The 26,417-nt window shown below is 52.0% G+C and overlaps 1 protein-coding gene across 9 annotated transcripts; it reads left to right on the top strand.

The window, feature by feature from the left end:
- Positions 1-1,135: 1,135 nt before the first annotated feature.
- Positions 1,136-26,048, top strand: TPRA1 (transmembrane protein adipocyte associated 1). 9 transcript variants are annotated; one of them, XM_056804736.1, is made up of 13 exons: positions 1,238-1,573; positions 8,100-8,166; positions 13,718-13,848; positions 15,666-15,798; positions 19,812-19,898; positions 20,419-20,491; positions 20,588-20,667; positions 21,651-21,761; positions 22,017-22,077; positions 22,419-22,521; positions 22,617-22,697; positions 24,410-24,621; positions 25,835-26,048. In XM_056804736.1, exons 3-13 carry the CDS (start codon positions 13,736-13,738, stop codon positions 25,951-25,953), a joined length of 1,173 nt encoding a protein of 390 aa, XP_056660714.1. In that variant the 5' UTR covers positions 1,238-1,573; positions 8,100-8,166; positions 13,718-13,735; the 3' UTR covers positions 25,954-26,048. The 9 variants fall into 9 exon arrangements, with proteins under 9 accessions (XP_007500371.1, XP_056660714.1, XP_056660711.1 ...); XM_056804733.1 differs by having other exon boundaries at positions 8,100-8,189; XM_056804734.1 differs by lacking the exon at positions 8,100-8,166.
- Positions 26,049-26,417: the final 369 nt, after the last annotated feature.

Genomic DNA, 26,417 nt, shown 5'->3' with positions numbered 1-26,417 from the left:
GTGAGCAGAACCAGGAGAATATTGAACTCAACAACAGCAATGTTGTGGGATGATCAACGGAAAGATTTAACTACTGATCAAGACAATGATCCAAAACAAAAATTTTTTTAATCTTTATCTTCTGTCTTAGTATCAATGCTGTGTATCCCTTCCAAGGCAGAAGAATTGTAAGGGCTAGGAATTGGGGTTAAGTGACTTGCCAGGTCACACAGTTAGGAAATGCCTGAGGTCAAATTTGAACCCAGGACCTCCTATCTTTAGGCCTGGCTCTTTGATCTATTGAGCCACACAGCTCTCCCCATCCAAAAATTACTCTTAAGAATTTTTTTTTAAAACCCTTACCTCCCTTGTGTGTATTGGTTCCAAGGCAGAAAAGTGGTAAGGGCTAGGCAATGGGGGTTAAGTGACTTGCCCAGGGTCACACCGCTGGGAAGTGTCTGAGGCTAGATTTGAACCTAGGCCTCTTGTCTCTAGGCCTGGCTCTCAATCCACTAAACCACCCAGCTGCCCATGATTCTTAAGGATTTTTGATGAAAAATTCTAACCACTTCCAGAGAGAAAACTGCCTAACTCTGAGTATTGATCGAAGCACTCTTTCTCCCATGTGTCTGTATGTGTGACATGACTAATATGGACATATGTTTTGCATGACTTCCCATGTATAATGGGCAACATTTTCCTTCTCCATGAGTGGCGGAAGGCAAGGGAACTTCCTAAATAAGTGTTTACAAAAATTATAAAAAATAAACAACCAAAAGAAGTGGCATATGGCGATCCCGGGAAAGCATGCCACATCTGGACTCAGAAGACCTGGATTCAAAATCCAGGTTCCCCACCTCTCTTAGTGTCTGAGGTTCCTTGTCAGTACTATAAAGGGGTTGGATCTGACCACCATTGAGGTCCCTTTCTGTGCTAATGGACCTATCACATGACCCAGCTCCAGGAAGGGGTGAAGTGGAATGGCATATCTAGGTGCTACCAAGGAGGTGGGCAGGATGGTCTTATTGTAGAGAACTGTCTCTTTAAGAACAGAACTAACCCGTCCCGCCCCCGGTGGCTTCTATTGGTTCTTTCTGATATTTACTTTCTCTTTTAAGCCTAGACCTCAGAGTGCTTCATCCCTATTGGCTAGTCTGTGATAGAGAGGCGGGGACGGACCTTGCACTTTGGGATGACAGACAAATTCGTAGTCCCAGGTCATCTGAGAGACCGCCCCCCCCCCCCCCCCCCCCAGTTCACTTCCGCTGCGCGGACTGCACTTAGGCTTGTCCCCGGACCAGACGCCGGGAGTTCAGGAGAGGCAGACCCACCTCTTTTCTCCTTCCACAATTTCTGCGTTTCGGTGCCCGCGAGGTGAGCCTCTTTGGCGACGGTCCCTGCCCTGCGCGGACCCAGCCGTTCGTTCGTCCTCGTCCTCCCCCTCCTTCCCCCTTCTCTCCTCCGGAGTCCTCGGGGTCGGAAGAGCTGGAGGTTCTAGGGGAGCCGGGCCTGTGAGGGCCTCGTAGGGGAGCCCCGCGGCTGATGGGTCACCCGGAAGCAGGGCACTGAGCGGCTACGGATCCAGGGAGTTCAGGTAAGGAGTAGCCCCAGCCCCAATCCCCCTGGGCCATAGCTGGATCAGGGAGGTGGGCAGGCTGCCCCCAACCCCGGGCCACAGCTGGATAGGGAATCTTTGTCACAGCTGGGTGCAGGGACGTCTGCTCCCTCCCTGTCACTGATAGAGAGGGAAGCCTCCCCCCCCCCCCAATCTGGAGAGTACCAGCCCCTCTTTATTACTGATGGATTGGGGGGGGGGGACTTGCTTCCTCCTTGTCACAGAAAGGGAGCAACCCCCCTCCCCCATCTGGAGTGAGTCATACTACCCCCCCTTCTCCATGTCACATGAGGAAAGAATCAAACCTCTCCCCCATCTGGAAAGAACCCCCATGTCACATCTGGAAGGGGCTACCCCCCATGTCACATCTGTAGAGACAACCCTACCCCTTGTCCCATCTAGACAGCCATCCTCCCCACATGTGGAGAGACATCCCTTTCAATCTGGAGAGAACTACCCCATTGTCACCTCTGGAGAGTGCCTCCCCCCATGACACCTATAGCGAGCCACCCCTCTCCCTGTCACATCTGGAGAGATTTCCCCAGAGCCATCCATCTGAAGAATGCCAGCCCCCTGACCCATTTAGAGAGAGTGCCCACCCCAGACTAATCTGAAGAAAGTGTGCCTTCCCCCTTCCCCCACACACATACCTCCCTCTGCAGAGAGAGCCTCCTCCCTCCTTTATCACATTTGGAGATTGCCAACCCTCCCACTTCTCCCGGTTATATCTGGAGACACCCAAGCCCTCCCTTTGTCACACCTCTACCCCCCACCTCCACCTGGAGAAAGCCAGCTAGTTGGAGAACCATGCAGGGCAGTGTGGCATATATATATATAATAGGAAGATCACTGGCTCTGAAGGATCCAGATTCAAATCCCATTTCTGACACTCCTTGTGTGCCTGGGCAAGATGCCTAACCTCAGCAAAAGGAAGGAGCTGGACTAGCTGTCCACCAGGGTCTCTTTCTGGAAACTTCCTCCTTCCCTTTCACAGCTGGTAAGAGAATTGTCTGAGTCTATTGTAGCTGACTAGACAACAGCCCCTGCCTCCTCCCCATCCACTTCTCTATGTTTGAAGCTAAGTAGCCCTGGCCCCATCATTAAATTCCACATCTCTGGTAGCACTCTTGGACCTCATCAACCTTTTTGTATATCACCCACAGAACTCAGGAAGAAGAGTTAGAAAAATTCCATTCAGACTCACCACAACCTGCCTAAGACACCTGGGAGTTAACCTTTTGAGACACACGTACCATTTTAATAAATGTCTCCCATGTGCTCTTTGCCAAAATAAAGGGAGACTTATGGAATTGGAAAGAGATTCATTGCACATGGCTAGGCCATGCCAATATAATAAAAATGAGTGTGCTCCCTAAATGTAAAAATTGAGCATTTGGGCTCTGAATACTATGCCAACCAGTAGCCCTGAAGTGCTTCTTCATAGATTTAGACAAAATAACTATAAGTAATCTGGTAGATTGAAAGGCTAAGAACCTCAAGGGAAATGATGAAAAAAGATGGCGTGAAGGGGACCTAGCATTTTTACAGGGTCTCAAATCATATCACCAAACCATAGTCATCAAGGCAATTTGGTACTGGTTTAAAAAAAATAGAAAAGTAGATCAGTGGAACAAGTAAGACCTAAACGTACTTGAACACATTAGCCCAGTGTTTTATAAATATCCAACCTCAGGCTTCTGGGGGAAGACCCTGCCTCTGTTTTACAGGAGCTGCTAGGAAAACAAGAGAGCAGCTTGGCAGAAAATAGGACTAGATCACATCTTATACCATGTGTGTGTGTATGTATATATACATGGCATGTACTATATACTTGTACATATAAAATATGTACAAATGTAGATATGATCAAACAGGTATATACCATATGCACATATTATATCTGTCCATATCACAACCTCCAAATGGATATATGACCTAAATAGAAAAAGTTTCCATTAGAAAAATATAAAATTAGAAGGAATCTTACAAAGCTAAGACTAGGGATAAAATTATTTAAAAAAAAAAAACAAAAAAACCCAAAATCCATACCTTCTGACTTAGAATTGGTTCCAAGGCAGACGAACAGTAAGGATTAGGCAATTGGAGTTAAGTGACTTGCCCAGAGTCACACAGCTAGGAAGTATCTGAAGGCAAATTTGAACTCAGAATCTCTTGTCTCTAGGCTCAACTCTATCCACTAGAGAGTCTAGCTGCCCTAGATAAAAATTCTTAAATGGGAGATAAAGGAAATAATTGAACATAAAATAGATACTATATAAACTTTAAAAAATATTTTTCATGAATGAAATGAGTAACTTAGAATCTGAAAAGATTTTTTTATATAAAACATTTTAGAATAGTCTGATATTTAAATATGGAGAATTAACACTAATTTATGATAACATGTAACTTTAATGGGTAAGTGAACAAAGAGCACCAAGAAACCGTTTTGAAAAGAAGAAATGCAACCCATCAGTAACCTCATGGAAAATTGCTTAAAATTAGCATAAATTAAAACAAATCTGAGGCTTCACTTAACTCCTCTCAGATTAGTAAAGATGATAAAGATGGAAATAATCTGTGCTGGAGGGCTATGAGAAGACATCCTCCATTAAAGGTGCTGGGAATTGGTCCAATTTTTCTGTAAAACAATTTGGAATTATGTGAGAAAAGTTGCTAAACTAGTGATCCCCTTTGACCCAACAATCACACTGATGGGCATTTCCCCTGAGAAAATCAAAGGCAAAAAGGTCCTGTATTTGCCGAAAATATTCAAAGTAGGTTTTTGTGGTAGCAAAAAACTAGATAAATGTGGGTACCTATTGATCAGGGAATGCTTTTGACAAATTACGGTAGATGTAGCTTCAAGGAAATCAAAGATTTTTCCATGTATTTGTCTCTCCTTCCTTCAGACACTGTATAGTGACCCCTCAAGGTTCTTTCAGTCAAGTCCCCTCTAGCTTGGGTCTTCTCTATATCCACTTCCTCCAATCTAGCCGCTTTCTTCATCTCTTTAGTTCTCTTAAGTGCCATTGCTGACTTTGGCAAGCAATATTTAACCACGGACCACATTGTTACCATTTCACAGTTAATTGAAAGATGTACAGAATATGAGATCCTGTTGTACTTAGTATTTATCGATTGCGAAAGGTATTCGAATTGGTGGAACAAAACAGTCTTGCGGATCCTTTTTCAACAATGTGTCTGTCTCCCAGCCAGCCTCCTATTAAAAGCCAAAGATTCCTTGGAAGATAGTGAGACATGTAGGTGGTACAGTGGATAGAGAACTTGGCCTGGAGTCAGGAAGACCCGAATTCAAATTTGGTCTCAGACTCTAGCCAAGTGACCTTGAGCAAGTCCCTTAATCTTGGCCTCAGTTTTTTCATCGTCAAAAGTGGAGATAATACTAGCACTAACTTCCAGGGTTGTTGTGAGAATTAAGAGATAATATTTTAAAAATACTTAGCGCAGGGCTTGGCATTGAGTAGAGGCTTTATAAATGGCTTCTTCCTCCCTTTCCTTCCTGCGCGAGCCTCTCATCATAAACATTAATGAAGTATAAAACAAGGAGCTGTAAGCTTGCCAAAGGCAGATGGTGGAGATCCAGTGAGAAGCCAGGTCAAAGAGGGAATTACAGAGGTGGGTACAGTCCTCTGGATCCTTCTGGCTGTTGGCGATATTTTCCTGATTGCATTAAGCCTAGAGCATGGCAAACCCCTGGAAGATGTCAGTTGGTTCAAAAGCGTTTGGTCCTAACCATCCACACGGGAAAGACCATGTGGATGAAGGGTTTCAATCTGTGTTTGGATGTGTGTGTTTGGATGTGTGTTTGGATGTGTGTTTGGATGGACCCTCCAGAGAGCTTGTCCATCATTCTAGAGATGGAGGACACCAAATCCAGATGGATGGCAAATTGAGCCAAAACTGAACAAGAAGCCAGAGGCTAGAGGAAGTTCTCAGGATGCTGCAGAGCTCTTGTACTGACCCCAGGCTCCCATGGAAGTGAAGGCCCATCTTTTTAATGTTAGTATGCTACTAGTGTTGCTCCATGACCTGGGGAGAATTGAAATGAGGCTGGCCCAGAGGCTCATGACAAGTGTGAGCAGGACGGGACGTGGAGCCAGTAAGGAACCCTAAAGAGAGCAAAGCTCTGATCATGTGGCATGAAGGAAGGGCGAAAAGTACACAGCCAGAGCCCTCCACCAATAAGTGTAAAAAGCCAGGAGAAACCCAGGGAGGCCCCCAGCTCCCAGGATGACCGCCTCATAGCAAGCTTGTGGCCCAGGATGGCCAGGCCTGGCTGGGCTCAGAATGGTATGGAGAGGACTCCTGACCTGATGACACCCCAGATCCGGTTCAGTATTTGTTTGGCACTTGCTGTTTCTAGTCGGCCCAGATTCTTTTCCCCTACAAAGTATTCATGATGTCCAGGCATGAATTGGCTCTCTTTGTTCTTCAGGTTTTCTATTGTGGTTTTCACTTTCACCATTTCTTTCCTTCTGTGTGTTGAAGTCGCTGAATGTCCAAGACTTGGTCGATTTCATTTGTAGGATTTCTTTGCTTTTTCAGCCCCTGCAGGAGATGTTAGTCGGTACACTAGCGTTCTTCTGGCCCCCTTTTCACAGCTATTTTGTGGGAGCCGTATGAGATGCCCAGCTGCTGTGTGACATGTCCAGTCCAGTGAGCTCTGGCCGGGTTACCTTTCCAAGAGATCCCGGAGCTGTCCCTCCTCTTCGCTGCCACTCCCTCCTGTCCTCGGCTCCCCTGGCTTTTCTTCCTTAGGAATTTAGCAGCCGTCCACAAGCCTCCCAGGCTGCGAAGGAGAGCAAATGAGACGATCGATCGATGGGTGTGAAGCCCCCAGCCTACGTGGCGTTTTCTTCAGGCCTACAAGGTCGTCATGAAGTGGCTTCGTCTCCTGATTCGTTGTCCCCTCTGCCCCCGGCTCCCCCAGTGTAGTAAAGGAAAGCCAATCCACCCTTTTGGCTCAGCTCTGAAAGCCCCCCGGAGGCTTGTTCTAGGGGCAAACCAGAGGGTACATTCATTTGTAGCGTAGGAAATAAACCTGGAGCCGGGGTAAAGCCCAAGAATTTTAAAAGGATCAGGCCACAGGGAGAGGCGGCCCGTGGCCTCTCCAGTGGGGGAAGCAGCTGGATGGAAGTCAGAGGACCTGAATTTTGAATCTTGCTCTTCCTGGTTATTTCTGGTCTTGGAGTCTTAGTTTCCTCGTCGGTGAAATTCCTCAGCTTTTTGGGTTAATGACCTGTTGGTCACAGTGGTGACGCCTGTGGATCTCTTCTCAGAATCCTGTTTTTATATATAATACGGCGCACTCCAAAGAAACTGTGTTGAAGTACAGTTGGCAAAATATTTTTTAAAAAGATATATAGAAGGGCAGCTAGGTGGCTCATTGGATAGAGCACCAGGCCTAGAGAGAGGCGGTCCTGGGTTCAAATCTAGTTTCAGATATTTCCTAGCTAGGTGACCCTGGGTGAGTCCCTTAACCTTCATTGCCTAGTCCTTACTGCTCCTCTACCTTGGAACTGATACTTAGTATTGTAAACCAGAAGGGTTAAAAAAAAGGTATTCCGATCAGAGCCAAGTTCACAGGCTAGACGATCTCTTTTAGGCCTGGGGCTTCCTTGGTATTAAACGGTGTTGATGCAGAAGCATCCCTAGCCTCTGCAAAGAGCAAAATGGCAGGCACCTGTGGAGCTGGGCCCAGGCCAATTTGGCCAGCTGGTGCTCTGGAAATCTGATTCTCCCCGACTGCAGCCTGGCCACGGATTCTTTGTTCCCATACTGTGCGAGGAGGCGGAGGCGTGGAGGTCCCAGGAGGGTCAGCCTCACCTTTCCAGGCAGGTTGGTTGTTTTTTGTCAACCTCCAGGCAAGCGATCAGAGGTGACTGCCTGTCCCTGGCACTCCTCTAGGGGCCTGGCTCGGAGAGGCAGCTTCTCAGTGGAATACATGACGTTCTGTCATGGGGGGGTCCCTGTTTGCCGCCGTGGTAGGGGGAGCCCCTTGCTGCAGCTGTGGGGGGATGGCATCCCGTTCTCTTTCTGGCCCGACTGCTCCAGCAGACTTCCTTCAGGCCGGTACCAAGACTAGCCTTCCAGTTGCCACTCCTTTTTAATTCTAAACCCTTCCCGTCTGTCTCAGAATGAATACTGTGTCTTGGTGCTAAGACAGAAGAGCAGTAAGGGCTAGGCAATGGGGCTGAAGTGGCTCCCCCAGAGTCACACAGCTAGGACATGAATGAAGCTAGATTTGAACCCAGGACCTCCCATCTCCAGGCCTGGCTCTCAGTCCACTGAAGCACCCAGCTGTCACCTTCACGTGCCACTTCTGAAGGTGTTTGCAATGGAGAACCCCACCTCTGTCCCAGCCCTTGCCTAGCAGGGATCAGTCCACAGTTCTGACCTCGCCTAGAAGCCCCGCGAATCGGCCTGCGTATCTGTCCGTGCCCCGAAGGGCCTGGTATCTTCTCTTCTCTCTCCTTTCCAGAAGCTGACCTTCAGTCTCTTGGGGGATTGGGATTCAGATGAGGACCCAGCAGGAGAGATCCCCTCGTGTACGTGGACCCCGACATTGCAGGTGCTGGGGATCAGGGCTGGGGGGCTGGGAGCTGCCCAGGATCCTTGGGGTGGGCTGACCCTCCTCTGCCCGGTGCCTGGTCCTAGTCACTAGGCCGGTACGGCAGGTCACCAGGCCCCAGCCACCCGGAATTTATTTGTTCTCGGATTCCTGGGGCATTTCCTGTTCCTCTGGTCCAGGCCAGGCAGGTGCCCACAGATGCCAGGGAGCTGACTTCAGTCCATCCACGGCTAAGCCTCGGCCACTTGGGCCTCCCAGGGCTGGCTTGTGGGATGAGGCCACCTTTCGCACTCCTTTGTTCCTTTTCCTGCGCCTCAATTTGGCTTGAAGGCTTCTTGCAGCTCATCCTTTCTCCTTGGAGCCTGCAGGCAGGGAGCTTTGTAAGGAAAGGCCTCTACCGTCTAGCTGGGGAGCCCCCAGATGCTGCCAGGCCCATCATATTCTTGTGTTCTCATGGGATGCCCATTTTACAGATGAAGAAACTGAGGCATAGGGCAGGGGGAGTGACTTGCTTAAAGCTTCCAGGCACTAGGCCACTCTCCTTTACATTGTAGTCATATTTCTAACATCCATAGAATGGATCGAATCTTAGAAAGGGCTTGACAACACACATTCCCTCATTTGACCCTCCAAGGGGACTCTGTCATTATCCCAATTATACAGGAGATGATGGAGCCCTGTGAGATTAACCCAGCTGATAAGTATCTGAGGCAGAATTTGAACTCTGAGCAAGTCTGCCCTTGCCGTGGGCATCCTGTGGGCTGGGGCTATTGGGTGATAGGGTTGTAGGGACAGAGGAAAAATGGCATCTGAGGCAGGTGGCCTGGGAGGTTGATGATGGTGGTAGGTGGGTCCATGATGGTGGCAGGGGGCCTGGGAGGGTCCATGATGGTGGCAGGGGGCCCGGGAGGGTCCATGATGGTGGCAGGGGGCCCGGGAGGGTCCATGATGGTGGCAGGGGGCCCGGGAGGGTCCATGATGGTGGCAGGGGGCCTGGGAGGGTCCATGATGGTGGTAGGTGGGTCCATGATGGTGGCAGGGGGTCTGGGAGGGTCCATGATGGTGGTAGGTGGGTCCATGATGGTGGCAGGGGGCCTGGGAGGGTCCATGATGGTGGCAGGGGGCCTGGGAGGGTCCATGATGGTGGTAGGTGGGTCCATGATGGTGGCAGGGGGCCCGGGAGGGTCCATGATGGTGGCAGGGGGCCTGGGAGGGTCCATGATGGTGGCAGGGGGCCCGGAAGGATCCATGATGGTGGTAGGTGGGTCCATGATGGTGGCAGGGGCCCGGGAGGGTCCATGATGGTGGCAGGGGGCCTGGGAGGATCCATGATGGTGGCAGGGGCCTGGGAGGGTCCATGATGGTGGTAGGTGGGTCCATGATGGTGGCAGGGGGCCCGGGAGGGTCCATGATGGTGGCAGGGGCCCGGGAGGGTCCATGATGGTGGCAGGGGGCCTGGGAGGGTCCATGATGGTGGCAGGGGGCCCGGGAGGGTCCATGATGGTGGCAGGGGCCTGGGAGGGTCCATGATGGTGGTAGGTGGGTCCATGATGGTGGCAGGGGGCCCGGGAGGGTCCATGATGGTGGCAGGGGGCCCGGGAGGGTCCATGATGGTGGCAGGGGGCCCGGGAGGGTCCATGATGGTGGCAGGGGGCCCGGAAGGATCCATGATGGTGGCAGGGGCCTGGGAGGGTCCATGATGGTGGTAGGTGGGTCCATGATGGTGGCCACTTGGCTCCTGTTTCTTATTCTCTGGGGGTCAGTCCTGGGCCTTTCCCACAGAGTGTGCTGGGAAGCTGGCACTGGAGGCCATAATTAGGTGTGCAGAGTGACTCTGGTATGCCCTGAACCAGGTCATTTCTGAGCCTTTATGGGCTTTGTTGTAAACACCTGGAGCTTGGACAGGTGATCCCTGTAGTCGACTCTCTCCTACATAGGATTCCCATGCTAGACGGGGAGGGGAAACTGAGGCCAGGGAGGTCAGAGATCTTGCCCAAGGCCGCCTTGTGGGAAGCTGGGGCAGGCTCTAGGGCTGCCCCTTAGTGACCTCCCTCTTGACTCGTGGACTGCCTGGGCCGCACAGCCCCCTCCCCGTGCAGTGCCCTCCCTCCTTTCCGTGGCCTGCAGAGTCCTTCCTTCAAGGCTCCGCTCAAGCACCCCTCCTGCAGGAGGCCCCGGTGGATTCAGTGCTGCCCTCCCCACGGCCTCCTCAGCACTCCTCCGTCTTCATTTTGTACTTGCTGACACTGGTGCGGTCACCCCCGCCCCTGAGGCTGAAGGCTCTTTGTGGGTAATTCATGATGGCTGTGGAGCACTTGCTGCCCCTGTGGCTCACTGTCGGGGGGACCTTGGGCACGTCACAACGCTGCGGGCCTCCGCCGGCCGTCTGTGAGATGGAGGGGCTGAGAGAAAAGGCGCCTGCGGCCCCTCACAGCTCTCAGAGGCCACTGGGAGCCCCTGGCCTCCCTCCTGGCTCCACCCCCTTCTCTTCCGGGCTCTCCCAGATGGGGCCCAATGCTTGGCCCCTGGGGCTCCCCAGGCCTGAACACAACCCTCGTCCTTGGGCCCACTTAGGCTCTCTTTCCTGCTGGGCTTCCCTCCCTTGGGGGCCCGGCCGCTCCCCAGGCAGCCCTCGAGCCCTTTCCTGTTCAGTAGCATCGCTCCCCGAAAGCTCCCGCGAGACTTGAATGCTGCGTGTCTAACCCTCCAGTGCTCCACTTACCAGGGAGATTCCACCACGGCCACCCCCAGCAGGCAGCGTTCGCGGGTTGGGGTGGCTCAGGAATGGATTCCCTGGTCCTTCACCCTCTAATAGCGATAGTGATTGTGATGGCTCGCGTGTTTAGAACGCTTTCAGGTCTGCAAAGTACTTTACAAATATATCATTTGATCTTCATAAAATCTTTGGGAGGGAGGTGCTATTATACTCATTTTTTTTTAAAACCCTTACCTTCCGTCTTGGAGTCAATACTGTGTATTGGCTCCAAGGCAGAAGGGTGGTAAGGGCTAGGCAATGGGGGTCAAGTGACTTGCCCAGGGTCACACAGCTGGGAAGTGTCTGAGGCCAGATTTGAACCCAGGACCTCCCGTCTCTAGGCCTGGCTCTCAAAACACTGAGCTACCCAGCTGCCCCCTATTATACTCATTTTTATAGCTGCAGTGAAGTGACTTGCCCAGGGTCACACAGCTGGGAAGTGTCTGAGGCCAGATTTGAACCCAGGACTGCCTGTCTCCATCCACTGAGCTATCCAGTTTGCCCTTCCATCTCTTCTTAATAACAGCAATAATGAACATTGACATACTTTAAGGTTTGCAAAGTGCTTCACAACTATGATCTCAATCTGATCCTCACAACAACCCTGGGAGGTAGGTGCTACTATTATCTCCGTTTTACAGGTGAGGAGAGGGAGGCAAATAGCAGTGACGGGACTTGCCCAGGGTCACTCGGCTAGTAAGGGTCTGAGGCTGGATCTCCAGGCGCAGGACTCGGTGCCCTGAGCCACCTCGCTGCCTCTTTCCACATTCCACACCATGCTTTGCCTTCTCTCTGCCTGCCCCGCCCTCTGACCTGTCTTCAGCTCTCCCAGTGGAAGAAGCCACCCGAACCGGACTGACCCGTTGTCCACTCCGCCAACCCCCGGGGCACCTCTCTGACTGTACTTATTGGAAACGGAGTTACCAGAGTGGGGGGAGAGCACCAGGCCCTTCCCCAGAGCTGGACTCACCATCAGGAGCCCTAGATTTGGGACCCTGGCCCGTGGCTCAGCCCCTAACTCGCTGTGTGACCTTGGGTGAGTCTTTTCCCTTCTTTAGGCCTCAGTTTCCTTCCTCTATAAAAGAAGGCTGGGCTTGTCTTGAAGTTTTGCTCCAGCTCAAAAATCCTATAATTACATGCTTAAAAAAAAATCCTTCTCTTCCTTTCAAATCTAGCTCTCTGATGTGCTCTTTCTTTTTTTTTTCTTTAAACCCTTACCTTCCATCTTGGAGTCAATACTGTGTATTGGCTCCAAGGCAGAAGAGTGGTAAGGGCTAGGCCATGGGGGTCAAGTGACTTGCCCAGGGTCACACAGCTGGGAAGTGTCTGAGGCCAGATTTGAACCCAGGACCTCCCATCTCTAGGGCTGACTCTCAATCCACTGAGCTACCCAGCTGCCCCCCCTAATGTGCTCTTTCTTTTTGAAGTGAGGGGACAGAAAAGGGCGATACGGGGAAAATGGATGAAGGACACAGAAGATCTGTCAGACATCAAAACTCGGCCTTATGGGATGGCATGCATGCCTGTGGTGGAACAAACTTTGGGCTGCCTTTTTTTTTTACTTAGAAAAGAAGTTTCCTGAATTTGGGGGCTGTTGCACAAATAATGAACAGAATATACAAATTAGATGCGACTTCCTACCTAGCTTCGGTTTCCATTTAACTTGCTGAACTGTTGGAGCGGGTAAGCCCAGTAATCAGGAATTATGTAAACTAAAAAGCCGAGTCCCAGGAGAAAACATCCTATGTACACAGTTCTAGTTTTGGTCCCAGTCATCCGCTCTCCATCCTTTCTGGGACAAAGCATCTCCTGTCGCCATGGTTTTATCCCAAGTAGTTTGTGACGTCAGCCTCTTAGAATCTTAAGTCTCTGTCTGAGCATGCCCAGGAGGCCTTTCCTGAGCTCCTCCATTGTGACCATTTTCTTGAAATAATTTTGTATCTACTTTCTTGTGTAACTTTTTCAGTCCCTTCCTTCCTCCTCTTACTGCCTGGAGAATGTAAGCTCTTTGAGCCTGTGCTATTCTCTCCCATCTCCTTACCTTTGTTCCCTCCACTCTTCGTTTTTTCCTTTTGTTTAAAATAAACCCTGACTTCCTGTCTTTGAAGCAACTCCAAGACAGAAGGACAAGGGCCAGGCAATCAGGGTTAAATGGCTTGCCCAGGGTCACACAGCGAGGAAGGTCTGAGTTCGGATTTGAACCCAAATTCCCCTCACTCCAGGCCGTGGCCTTCTGTCCACTGCTCCCTAGCTGACCCATGTGCCTTCCATTCTTATGGGCCCCATCATTACCTGAAGTGGCTCTCATTCTCTTCCATCTCACTACTTTTGCAACTCTGCCTGCCCAGCATTTCCCCCCTTTTCCGTCAAGGTCTTGTGATTTAGAGCTGTAAGGAACTTTTGGGGCTAGTCCAACAACCTCATTTTACAAAGAAAACTTGGGTCCATCCAGGGGAAGTGATTTGCCCAAGGCCTCATAGGTGGTAGTTAGTTAGGATTTGAACTCAGACCTTGTGACATCAAATTCAAGGCTTTTTCTACCACTGCTGCCTCTATACCACTGGCCTTCTTCTCCCTCAGTATTTGGCATTTTCTATATCCACCTCCCACTAAATGCGGAAAGGACCATCTATTCCCCTTTGGACTCTCCTAATGGGACAAGGAGTGAGAGAACGCAAACTACAGACAGTCCGCCTTTCAGATACACACATGCCAATGAGACTTTTGTACCCATTTCTGTGGTTAATCCCATCCTCTCTTGGTCTGATCCTAGGACTAGAGGAAAGACAAGATGGTGGCCTGGGACAGTAGCAATACCACCACATCAGCCCCAACCTCTCTGCCCAACATCACCAGCCCACACAGGTGCTTGCTTCTGCTCTATGAAGACATTGGCACCTCCCGGTAAGTAGAGTGGAGGTAAGGTGGGGAAGGGGGTCTCTGGGCCACTGTTTGGGGTGGGTAATCTCCTCTGTAGAAACTCCCCTGGGGCTCAAGGGCCAGGTTGGTCTGCCATCCACACCCTTCCTTGAGCCATTGCATTTGTTCAGACCAAGATGGCCTTTGCCTGAAGGGAGTTGCACCCTTTGGGACTCTGGGGTGGATGAGGCTGAGGTGCAGCTTTTTCTTGAACATCTGGGAGAGAATGGGCCTTGATGTCTGTGTGTAGGCAGGTGGAACGGTAAAGTTTATGACCAAATAGATATCTTGAGGCAGGCTTCTCTTTGGAAAGTCATGTTTTATTAATGGAGGTGCTACCCACCAATAAGGCCCCACAGTGGGGGCACAAGATACTTTTATAGACATAGAATAGAGAACAGAGCAAAAATCAGCTCATTGATTATGAGATTGGTAGCATTATGAATTGAGGAAATGATGGTTGGTAGCCTAACTGAGGCACAGGGAACAATGGGATTGGTTGGAAAGTTTGGACATTGGGGCTAGCAGTGATCCATCTTCTTTTCCAGTGAGACAAAGATGGGCTCTGTTGTTTAAGGGGTAAAATCTAGGGTTGGATTGAATATATTTTTAGTTGGTCACCAGGGATTTAAATTCTAAATCCCAATGAAATATTCAAGTCAGAAAGGAATTTTATGGTGTTTTATTTACAATATAAGGAAGAAATTAAGAAATGAGAGAGAGAGAGAGAGAGAGAGAGGGAGAGAGGGAGAGAGAGGGAGAGAGAGAGAGGAAAAAGGGAAGGATAGCTTTCCTGGCCTGGTCTGAACCAGGCAGGAGTTCCGAGGTCTCAGCAAAGAGATTGGCCTCTTCAGAGACTGGTACCTGCAGAAAAGCCAAGGAAAGGGGAGTCAGCCTTCTCACTCACATGACTGTTTAAGGGAAGCAGTCTGAGGTCTCACGCTGGAGCTCAAGCTTGAGCTCCTCCCCAGTCGAGTTCCAGGGCCAAGTCCCTCTCACAGGAAGTGACGTGAAATATAAAGGCAGTTCTTTACATCACTTCCTGTGTCTTACATGTACCAATGGTGGCTTAAACTTTGCTTTGGACAGCCCAGGGGGTCAGTCAGTTGTTTTTGATTTGTCACTTGCTAGCACACGCAGGTCATAGTCCTTCCTCCCCTACACTTGATCCTTAAGTGGGGGTATATGCATTCCTGGTTGCTAAAATTCTAAAGACTAAGCAGGGTGGAGTAAAATCTTAAAATTCACAGTTGTTAGAATCCAGGAGTGAGATAGCAGCCCAGATTTTTGGATTGCAAACCAGATATCCTAGAAGGACAATTTGATGGCTAAAGATATCAGGCTCACCTTTCTTCTCATCCACTCTCCAAGGCCAGCATAACTCTTGGTGGGACAGCTGGATTCCTAAACGTAACTCATTGCCAACCAGCTGAATTCTGAACTGAGTTCCCAGACAAAGTGACAGGACAAAATCAATTACTTGTGAATCGGATCACTAGAAAATGATCCTGGATCAAGCTCAGTCTTCTTCCAGAGGAGGGCAGACTTAGTTTGTATGGATGTGTGTACATCCAGGTCTGAGTCTGCCAGATTGAAGGAGGGGCACTCTGAATGTATGTTGGAGGACCAGACTTAGGATTGGTGGAGTCTGCTTCCCAAGGGACTCAAGCCCTGGATCTGCAGTGGGCAAGGATGGGTCAGGTGGGACGCAGGCCTGGTTCTGTCTGCATTATGGTGATGGGAGGTGGGGAATCAAAGGAGTAGCCCAGGTCTCCCTAACTGAGTCTTGGCATGTGGCTCAGGGTTCGGTACTGGGATCTCCTGCTGCTAATCCCCAATGTGCTGTTCTTCACTTTCCTGCTCTGGAAGCTGCCATCGGCTCGGGCCAAGATACGCATCACCTCCAGCCCCATCTTTACCACTTTCTATATCCTGGTGAGTCCTGGGATTCTCCCTCCCTCCCCCCAACGCTGCCAGAAGATCACAGAAGGGCCTTCTGGCCAAGCCAGGCCAGCCACTTCATTTTATAGTTGAGGAATCTGAGACTTAGCGATGTTAAACTTCACTTGCCAATCTCAGGAGATTTCCTTGTCTCAGATCCCTCTCTGAGCCTCCTCCCTCTAGGATCAAAGGAGCTAATGTCTGTAAAGCACCTAGCATACTGCGGCTCATAATAAATGCTTATTCTTGTCCCACTCCCTCTCTGCCAGGGCTGTAAGTCTTGTCTGGGCAGTTTCATAACCATGGGCTTCAGCAGACTGGAAGAGCAGGTAGTCTTTGGGGGCTCACTAATTCCTGGAAGTAAGAGACCTCTAAACTCTGCATTCCTTCCATTGGGACCCCATGATAATACACATACAACCCTGTGGGTTGCTCCCATCAAATAATAGTTTGGGGATCCATAATTCTTCTTGTCCTGCTATTGTTTTTTTAAAGACTTGGAGAGAGGAAGGGTGGAGGGATGATCCCGAGTTAGGATCATGCATCCTGCCTTAGGTTTTTGGTAGGGGTCAAGGCTTTGTCATCTGAGACCTCTTTATTGCTTTGATGGGATTCTCTTGGAGGGATGGTGCCAGTAGGAGCTAGAGGGGGAGTTAAGGCTTGATTTCCTTCCAGTCTCTTGGTGGCAGCTAGAGGTAGGAAGGCCTGAATTCACATCCACCCTCAAACACTAGCTATGGGATCCTGGACAAGCCACTTAAACCTCTGTCTTCCTCAGTTTCCTCAACTGCAAAATGGTTGTCCTACCTCCCAGGGTAGTTGTAAGTATCAAATTAGATAATATTTATTAAGCTCTGTAGCACAGTGCCTGTCACACAGTAAGGGCTTATGAAATGGTTGTTTTCTATATCCCTGAGCTTGGGAGCAGCAGGAAACAGCTCTCTGAGGCTGGGAGCAAGGATTGGAGGTAGCCCCTCAGTTGGCCTTCATACCCACATACCAACCCCAGAGAGCACACTGAATTTGTTGAGTCCCAGCTTCCTCCCTTCCTTGCTACGGGGCCTTGTTGGATGGATTTCAATTCAGTAACATTTATTAAGTGCTTGCTGTGTGCTGGGCACAGTGCTAAGCTCTGACCTTCAATTTCATTCTCAGTAAGATCGAACTGTGATAATACTTGCATTCCCTGGCTGAGTATTGTATGAACTATGACCTATGAAATTGCAGATCCTGTTTAAACTAATTATCCAAAATTTTTTCCATACCTTTTGTTTTTAGTATTTACTTTCATTTCCTACTATGTTATTCCCCATTCCTCTAAATGGAAAGCAAAACTAGCCAGTGTGTCAGTTGAGACTGAAGCACATGCAGTGTTCCACACAAATAGTTCCCCTCTCACCAAACCGGGTGTGGGGGGGGGGGCTTGCATTTTCTCACCCCTCCTTTGCATCCAAGCTTGGTGTGGATAATCAGTATTTGGTTTTAATTTGGGGAGAGGTTCTTTATACTCTTATCATATATATTGTTCTCCTGGTTCTGCTTACTTCACTTTGCATCAACTCATATTTTCTTATGCTTCTCTGTTATCTTCAGATATCTTCAGATCATCTTCTTGGCACGGTGCCTGACATAGCAAGCACTTAATACTTTTTTGTCTGTATGTCTGTGTCCAGTACTGTTCCATTGCATTCACGCATGACAGTTTTGTTGTATCATTATGTGAGCTGTTGGTGCCTTGGGGGATGAGCTTCAAGAACCTTTAAGAACTAGCCACCAAATTCTTAGCCCACTCTTAAAGCCATTTCTAGGCTGCTCTTGTCTTGGTCCTTAGCACTGACCTCCCTTTCTTCCAGAACCTCCAGACCCCAGGCATTCTCTTACCGTAGGATTCCTACCTCCAAATTCAGTTGGATAGGGATTGAATTATCCTGAGATTAGCCCCTTCTCACTAAACTGACACGTGTGGGTGAGTGTCCTTAGAATAAGGTTCATAGATCAAGAGCTAGAAGGTACCTTAGACGTTACAGATGGGAGCAGCTGGGTGGCTCAGTGGATTGAAAGCCAGGCCCAGAGACAGGAGGTCATGAATTCAGATCTGGCCTCAGACACTTCCTAGCTTTGTGACCCAGGGCAAGTCACTTAACCCCCATTTCCTACCCTTATTGCTCTTCTGCCTTAGAACTAATACACATTTAGGGTTTTTGGTTCTAAGACAGAAGGTAAGTGTTCTAGAAAAAAAAAGTTACAGATGAAGAAACTGAGGTTCAGTGAGGGTAAACAACTCCCAGGGTCACATAGCTGGCAAGTGTCTGATGAAGGATTTAAATATGTCTTCTTGATTAATTTTGCTCACTGTTGCTCACTGGGTGAAACATTACTTTGCAGGGTACAGAAGGCTTTAGGAATTCTTAAAGGTCAATCTATTAACCTTGCAGACAAATGCCAAGCTGTTTGCAGCCTTGCTTGGTGTTGGGAGCAGAGGCTTTGAAGAATTGCTGCCATCTCCAGTAGCTATTCCCATTCTCTGCTATGTCAAGGTTTCCAAAGCACCTTCCTTGAAACAACCTGAGGATGGTGGGGGAAGAAATAGCATTCCCGTTTTCCAGCTAAGGAAACTGAGGCTTAGAGAGGGGCCATGACTTGCTCCTTGCATTCATAATGAACATCATACATCCCCATAAGCTTCTTTAGGGTTGAGATGATGTTTTTCATCTTCCCATCTCCAGTGTGATACATAGTAGACACTTCATCAATGTTTCTAGCATTTTACCTTAGGGGTTTCATAGCAAGCCCATTAAGTAAAAAGAACACGGATGATTTCCTCATTTTGCAGATAAGGAAACTGAGATCTGGAGAGGGGAAGTGACTTATACAAGGTCAAGTGAGTGGCAGAGATGTGACTAGACAGGATCAGAGCCCAAGCTCCCTGATGCCCAGGCCAAGGCTCCTTCTTCTTTGCTGCCTTGCTGTGTGTGGTTATATGTGTGTGTGTGTTAGTGCCCCTGTTAGAGGACAGGAGACAGTTTTCCTCCTTGTGTTCATCACTCCTCCCTTCCTCCCCAAGCCAAAGTAAGTTCCTGTGGACTCAGGGCCCTGAGTGATTCCTGCACCTACACACCCTGGGTCTCCTTGGCTTATAAAGCCCAGCTCATTTTCTACAATGGCCTGGCCCAGTCCCTGACTTAACTTGTGCCAGATAAGTGCCTGTAAGAATACTTTAAACACTTCCCTGCCTCAATAAATGTGTGCCATTCATGACCATGATGCTGTGAACAAATGAGGCCCTCATTGCTAGGCCATCTGCTGGACTCTTCAAACTCTGGGCCCTTGTAACCTAAGCTGAGAGCTGGAAGGGGACATTAGAGGCCATCTGGTTCAACTCTCCCATTTTGCATTTGTGGAAACTGAGGCCCATAGTGGTTAAAGCTTTTCTTAAGTCACACAAGTGGCAGTCAGGATTTGAACCCAGGCTCTCTGACTCCATATATAACATGTTAGTGTAACTTTTCCCTTTTTGTGGCAAATTTGGTGGAAATTTGTTCCCTGATGTGACTTATGCCTGCACCTTTATTAGGGCATTTTATCAAATCATGACCCAACTTTGAATAACTCCCTAGAAGTTCCTCCACAATGAAGCCTTTCTGTATTTGTCCCACTGGGTTCCATTAAGTAGCAACGTTCAGACAACTGTCTCCTCGGGCATTCGTGTTTCTGGCATGTCTCTATATTTCCTGCATTTTTGTGTTCACTTGACTCCTTGAGGCAGACCTGGTTTTAGCTCCCTCTGGTGCCTGGGCTTTGTAGTAGTGGCCAAAGAGGTAAAGTCAGAGGGCTGGTACAGTTCTGGGTGCCCTTGCTTCTCCAGGCCCCCGGCCTTCCGGAAGGGCTGCTAGAAGACATCTGGCTCAGACTCACTCTACAGGCAGCCAGGCTGGCTCCTGACTTCGATCAGAGGAAGTCTCGGGACAGGACATCCTTAGCCCTAATCATCATGGCCTTCCCCACAGGTGTTTGTGGTGGCCTTGGTGGGCATTGCTCGGGCCGTGGTCTCCATGACTGTCAGCACTTCTGATGCAGCCACTGTGGCAGATAAGGTAAGTCTGGCCACAAAGGACAAGCCAGCTATGGGGGTGCACCCTGGGTTTGGGGGAGTGGAAGCAGGAAGTAGTCTAGGGAGGGTGCATGTGCTTGCCTGTGCCCCTGTGGGTGTGTGTCTTGTGTCTCTGCATGTGTGCCTGTGTGTGTGTGCCCGTGTGCCTGTGTGCATGTCTGTGTCTGTCTCTGTGTGTGCACCTGTATGCCTGTGTGTGCACATGTCTTTGTGTCTGTCTGCCTGTGTGTGCATGCACCTTTGTGTCTGTGTGTGTGCATGCACCTATGCGTGTGTCTGTGTGTACATCTGTGTCTGTGCCTGTGTGTCCGTGTGTGTGTGTGTGTGTGTGCATGTGCATACATACATGTGGCGAGGGAGGAGGCCGTGGGCCTGGCACGTGGGGAGAGGGCAAGCAGGGGAGGAGGCTGGGGCGCAGAGAGGACCCTGGCCCCGTGGCTCCCTCGCTGGGCCCTGCTGACTCTCTTTGGTTTCCTTCTTCCTCGGCTTTTCGTGTTTTTCAGATTCTGTGGGAAATCACACGCTTCTTCCTTCTGGCTATTGAATTGAGCGTGATCATTCTGGGTCTCGCCTTCGGTAGGGATGGAGGTTCTGGGGGGGCGGAGGGTGTTCCCACTCCCCTCTGGCTTGGCCGTGGACATGGCCCTCACCGCCATTTGGGTCCTCTTCCAGGTCACCTGGAGAGCAAATCCAGCGTCAAACGCGTCTTGGCCATCACCACAGTGCTGTCCCTGGCCTACTCAGCCACGCAGGTAATGGCAGCGGAACTCTGGGGAGGGCGGAGACAAGAACAACTGCAGCCAGCATTTATGACACACCTGCTGTGTGCAAGGAAGTGGGGTACAAGGACAGACATGAGCTAGGCCCTGCCTTCCTGACAGGGTGTTCTCTTGGCTTTAGAGAGGAATACAAGTAAACACAGAGCAAACCCAGTGAAGTAAATACAGTCTATACAAAGTAATTTTCAGAGGCAAAGACTGCTAACTGGGGTGTCAGGAATGGCATCCTGTAGGAAGGAAGACCTGAACTGGGCTTTGAAAAAGCTAAGGATGTTCTGCTGTAGAGGTGGATAAAAACCTGGTGGTGGGAGATGGCGTGTTGTCTAGATGCAGCCTCTAACAGGCTAGCTTGACGGGAACTAGAAACATTACCGCCTGTATGGCAGGTTGCCTGAGTGCAGGTTTGAAAACGTAGACCATGCCAATTCCTTTTATTTGGAGATTTAAATATTTCACCTCTTAAATGGAAACCTGAGCTGGGTAAGAGACAGACGCTCTCCCCATTATTTGTACGGTGGTACCGAAAGTCACGGAACGGCTTTTTTCTAAGTGAAAAACAACCACCTCCAATTTCTCGACCCAAGTATTTTCAGCCACAAAGAGCAAAGGCCTGTGTCTGCCTCTGGATCGGGCTTGGACTCTGACAGGGTTTCCGCAGCTTAGCTTCCTCTTGCTCCTGTGCTTCCGGCTGCCCTTCTATCCAAAGGAGAGGTTCCCGGTGGGAGCCCTGGAGCAGAGCAGTGCCCCAGGGCATGCAAGAGTCCCAGAGGAGGGGAGGCCTGGGGGCCGCTCCCAAACCTCCCTTCCTGGTTCCTCCGACCAGCTCGGTCACCTTTCAAGCCTCCGTGTCCTAGTGGGTGGTAGGCAGAGGGAGGGTCAGTGCTTCCGGCCCCATGCAGGGTGGGCAGGAGGGAGAAGGAGGCCGCGCGTGAGCCGCCTCTGCTCTCGCTGCACAGGGCACCTTGGAGATCCTGTACCCCGACTCCCACCTCTCCGCCAACGACTTCAACATCTACGGGCACGGGGGCCGCCACTTCTGGCTCGCCAGCTCCTGTTTCTTCTTCCTGGTAAGGGTGGCCGCGGCGAGGGAGGCCCCTTTCCCCTCCCGGGCTCTTCCCCTTTGCTCCCAGAAGCCTTGGGGTACAGCGATGCAGGCATCGTGGTCCTCGTCTCCGGGGGAGGGAAACAGAGGCCTAGAGTGGCCTGTGCCCAGGGCTTGTCGGGGTCTCTCCGGGTGCCAAGCCCAGGACTCCTCCTCCCGGGGCCGCCTGCTGTCGGCCCACTCCTTAGACCCCCGTCCTGCCTTTGCTTTGTGTCTCCAGGTCTACTCGCTCGTCGTCGTCCTCCCCAAGACGCCTCTGAGAGACCGGATCTCGCTGCCCTGTGAGCAGGCCGGGAGGGCGCCCTGCCGGGTTAGGGAGGGAAATGGCGGGACCATGAGCGAAGCGGCCGGAATTCCCTGTACACGTGGAGCCCCAGAGGGCTGTGAAGCGCCCCCCAGGGCTGCGGGGTCCTGTCTGGGGAGGATTCTGAGGCTGTCCTGGAGCCAGGCCCTGCACAGAGAGGAAGAAGCTGCGCTCAGGCCGGGGGGGCTGGTCCAGGGCCACCGCAGGAGGTCAGCGGCCTCCCGTGAAGGCCCCAGAGCGCTGGGAAGCCTCCCTCCCCGCTGGGATGGAGAGGGTGCGGGGGGCAGCCTTGAACTCTCCTCTGTTCCTTCCCCGCAGCCCGGAAGAGCTTCTATATTTATGCGGGGATCCTGGCCCTGCTGAACCTGGTCCAGGGCCTGGGCAGTGCCCTGCTCTGCGCGGACATCATCGAGGGCCTCTGGTAGGAGGCGGCGAGGTCGGGGCAGGGGAGGCTGGGGTGGGGGCAGCCCCAGGGCCTGGGGGACCCCACGCTGACCCCTGTCCGTCCTCTCCCAGCTGTGTGGACGCCACCACCTTCCTCTACTTCAGCTTCTTCGCCCCCCTCATCTATGTGGCCTTCCTCAAGGGCTTCTTTGGGTGAGTGGCTCAGCCCCTCTGTGGGGGGGAGCAGGGATGGCCCTGGAGGGAGGAGTGCCCTGAGCCCAGCAGCCGCCCCAGGCCTGGATCTTGGGGATGCAGCTGCCACCCTGTGGCCGCTTGGGGGAAAAGCAGCTCTTCATCTCCTGGAGTGGAGGGGAGGCGGAGCAAGAGGGAGAGAGAGAAGGAGAGGGGGGAGGGGGGAGAGACAAAGGGGGAGACAGAGATAGAGGGGGAGGGAGAGAGAGAGAAGGAGAGGGGGGAGGGGTAGAGGAAGGGGGGGAGAGACAAAGGGGGAGACAGAGATAGAGGGGGAGAGGGAGAGAGAGGGAAGGGGGAGAGAGAGGGAGAGGGAGAGAGAGAAGGAGAGGGGGAGGGGGAGGGGGAAGAGAGACAAAGGGGGAGAGAGAGATAGAGAGGAAGAGGGGGGGAGAAAAAGGGGGGAGAGGGAGAGAGAGAGGGGAGAGAGGGAGAGAGAAAGGGGGCGAGGGAGAGAAAGGGAGAGAGGGAGGGAGAGGGAGAGAGAGAAGGAGAGGGGGGAGGGGGAGGGGAAAGAGAGGGGGGAAGAGAGACAAAGGGGGAGAGAGAAAGAGAGAGATAAAGGGGGAGAGGGAGAGAGAGATAGAGGGGGAGAGGGAGAGACAGAGAGTAGGAGAGGGAGGGGGGAGAGAGGGGGAGATGGAGAGAGAGGGGGAGAGAGGGAGAAAGGGGGCGAGGGAGAGAGAGGGAGAGAGGGAGGGAGAGGGAGAGAGAGAAGGAGAGGGGGGAGGGGGAGGGGAAAGAGAGGGGGGAAGAGAGACAAAGGGGGAGAGAGAGAGATAGAGGGGGAGAGGGAGAGAGAGATAGAGGGGGAGAGGGAGAGACAGAGAGTGGGAGAGGGAGGGGGGAGAGAGGGAGAGAGAGGGGGAGAGAGGGAGAAAGGGGGCGAGGGAGAGAGAGGGAGAGAGAGAAGGAGGGGGGGAGGGGGAGGGGAAAGAGAGGGGGGAAGAGAGACAAAGGGGGAGAGAGAGAGATAGAGGGGGAGAGGGAGAGACAGAGTGGGAGAGGGAGGGGGGAGAGAGGGGGAGAGGGAGAGAGAGGGGGAGAGGGAGAGAGGCAGAAAGAGAAGAGGGGGAGAGGGGGGGAGAGGGGGGGAGAGGGAGAGAGAGAAGGATAGGGGGAGGAGGAAGGAGAGGGAGAGGAGAAAGGAGGGAGTTAGGGGGAGGAAGAGAGAGAAGGGAGAGGGGGAGGGGGAGGGAGAGAGGGCTCATGCTCATGCTCATGCTTGCACGCACATGGGGGTCTGACCTGGTGGGATAGTGCAGGGCCCCGAGAGGGGGCCTGTGGACAAGGACCTCATGCTGTGGTGTTGGGGAACAGAACATGGGGGCTTGGATGAGGCCTGCCTCCCCTCCTTTGTCTGGGGTGCTCTGGGCATGGGTGCTGACCCTGGAGGAGGGGAGAGAACAGGTCAGCCGGGGGCTCTGGCCCCACGAGCTCTGTGTGGTCCCTTTTCCCACTTCAGCGCCTCCTCTGGACTGGCCTCTCCTTGCCTCTTCAGGCCGTCTTCAGTCCTCTGTCAAGGCGTCCCATGCGCCTTCCCATTCATTCTGGGGGCCAAGTGAAAGGCGGCAGGCTGGCGTCGGCCCATGCTGGGGGCCAGGAGAGTTCTGCCCGAGGTTGCGCCATTCCCTGCCTCCCACCAATGCCAGTGCGGTGTCCTCCTCTTCCAGGTCGGAGCCCAAAATCCTGTTCTCATACAAATGCCAAGTGGATGAGGCAGAGGAGCCGGATGTGCACCTGCCACATCCGTACGCCGTAGCCCGCCGGGAGGGACCCGATGCCCCCGTTGGCTCTTACTCCAATACTCAGATTGACACAGCAGCCTATTTGGACGACGTGGTCTCCATGCCCTGCCACGTGGGCAGCATCAATAGCACTGACAGTGAGCGCTGGAAGGCCATCAATGCCTGAGCCCTCGCTCCCTGGACCTCTGCCTCCCAAAGCGTCCCCCAGAAGGGGTTTGGAGGTCCAGTAGGAGGGCAGCCTTCACCTCCAACATCTCTAGCCTCTTCCTCACCAAGACCAGCCCTCACCCCAGTGGCAGGCTCTGGGCCCCAGATCTGATTGCCCGCTCCCCATCTTGGCTGTACTAGCTGGTGGGAATGACCACTTCCCAGTTTCTCCTGGGAGGGAAGGGGAGAGCCGACAGGGTGAGTGCCAGCTGATCCAGGAGGCATGGGAGGGCTGGAGAAGCCTTTGCTTGTAGGAGAGGAGATGAAGCTGAGTGGCAAAAGAGCTGTGCCAGGAAGGGGGCAGGAGGCTGGGAGACGGCCAAAGTCCCGAGGCCGTTGGGCTGGAGGGCACAGGCCCAGCGCGAGTCAAGACAGAGCTGGCCAAGATGAAGAAGAGGAAAAAGCCGGGTGAAGGGAGAGGATGGGTGGGAAGGAAGCCCGCTGGGGATGGAGGCTTGAACCTACTGAGAATGGGCAGAGGAAGAGGTATCTGAAGGCCAGAGCTGGCTGCCGTTGAGGCCATTATTTGGGGCAGGTGTCCCCGTGCTGCTAAGTTTGGTGGCTAAGATGTCCCAGAACCCCTCACCCTCTCAGACCTGAAAACTAGACAGGCGGCCCTGGGAGAGACTGCAGGGCCAGATGTGTGCGCTTTGTGGGCAGCGAGGACAGGGGACTTCCGGGGAATTTCTGATCTCCTCTCTTCTTCCCCAGCGAGAGAAGAGCTAGTGGGACTTGGCGTGTGTGTGATGGGGAGCCTCCGGGCCTCTTCCCTGGCCTTCAAGGGCCTTCTGGAGATCACCCCAGGTTGGGCCGCCTCCTGTGCTGTGCACTTCCTGCCACGTTGGCTCTTGGAAGAGGTTCTCGTGGACGCTTTTCTGGCCACAGCGTTTAGAGCCCCGCTGGGTTGGGCCCAGGCTCTCGCCTTGCCTGGGCATTGTGTCGGGGTCAGTGAGGGGGGCGTGCACCAGGCAGGAGACAGGCGCAGGGCTTGCCCTTCTGGCTCGAATGGTTATTTCCAAATCTTCGCTTCCCTCTGAAGGGAGGGCTAGTTCGGGAGGCATTTTTCCTACCCTCCTCCCTGCATTCCTGGTTAAGGAACCCGAAGGCCCATAAATCCTGCTGTGTCTCTTCCCTAATGCATAGATGTGGCAGCCGAGCCTTCCAGCCTGGGGGACCATCTACTCCCTACAGAAGCTCCCAGCCGCCGCGGGCCTCCTTCCCCAGCCTCCTTCCCCTACTGTCTTCCACAACATTCAGGCTGAAGGACGTCTTGTATAGAACTGCTAAGTTGTGCATATTTCATTGTTCTTTCTTTGTTTTTAAAAGAAGAATAAGAATAAGTGGGGGGAAAATTGAATGATGTGGCATTTTGTCAGAAATCACTCTGGTCGGGAATCTTGGTGGCTGGTCTAGGCCGGCTGAGCTGGGAGGGAGGGAAACCCCAGCTCCGTGGCCTCTTCTGGAAGGATAGCTAATGATTATGGAGAACTAGACAAGGCTTTATTTACAGCTTTTATCTCGATAGGTCCCCACAGGGGGCGCTATTGTCCCCATTTTACAGAAGGGAAAACTGAGGCATTTGCCCAGCTACTAGGTGTCAGAGGCAGGATTTCAGCTCCGGTCTCCCTGACTCAGGTTCCAGTGCTCTACCCTGTGCCGCTTGGCTCCCCTGAGGACAGGCTTGGTTTGGTTTGGGATGAGCGACTACTGGATGTGAACGCCAGCT

This window comes from Monodelphis domestica, chromosome 7 (genome assembly GCF_027887165.1).
Source record: "Monodelphis domestica isolate mMonDom1 chromosome 7, mMonDom1.pri, whole genome shotgun sequence".
Classification (NCBI taxonomy): Eukaryota; Metazoa; Chordata; class Mammalia; order Didelphimorphia; family Didelphidae; genus Monodelphis; species Monodelphis domestica.
This window is presented reverse-complemented; position numbering and strand designations above follow the sequence as displayed.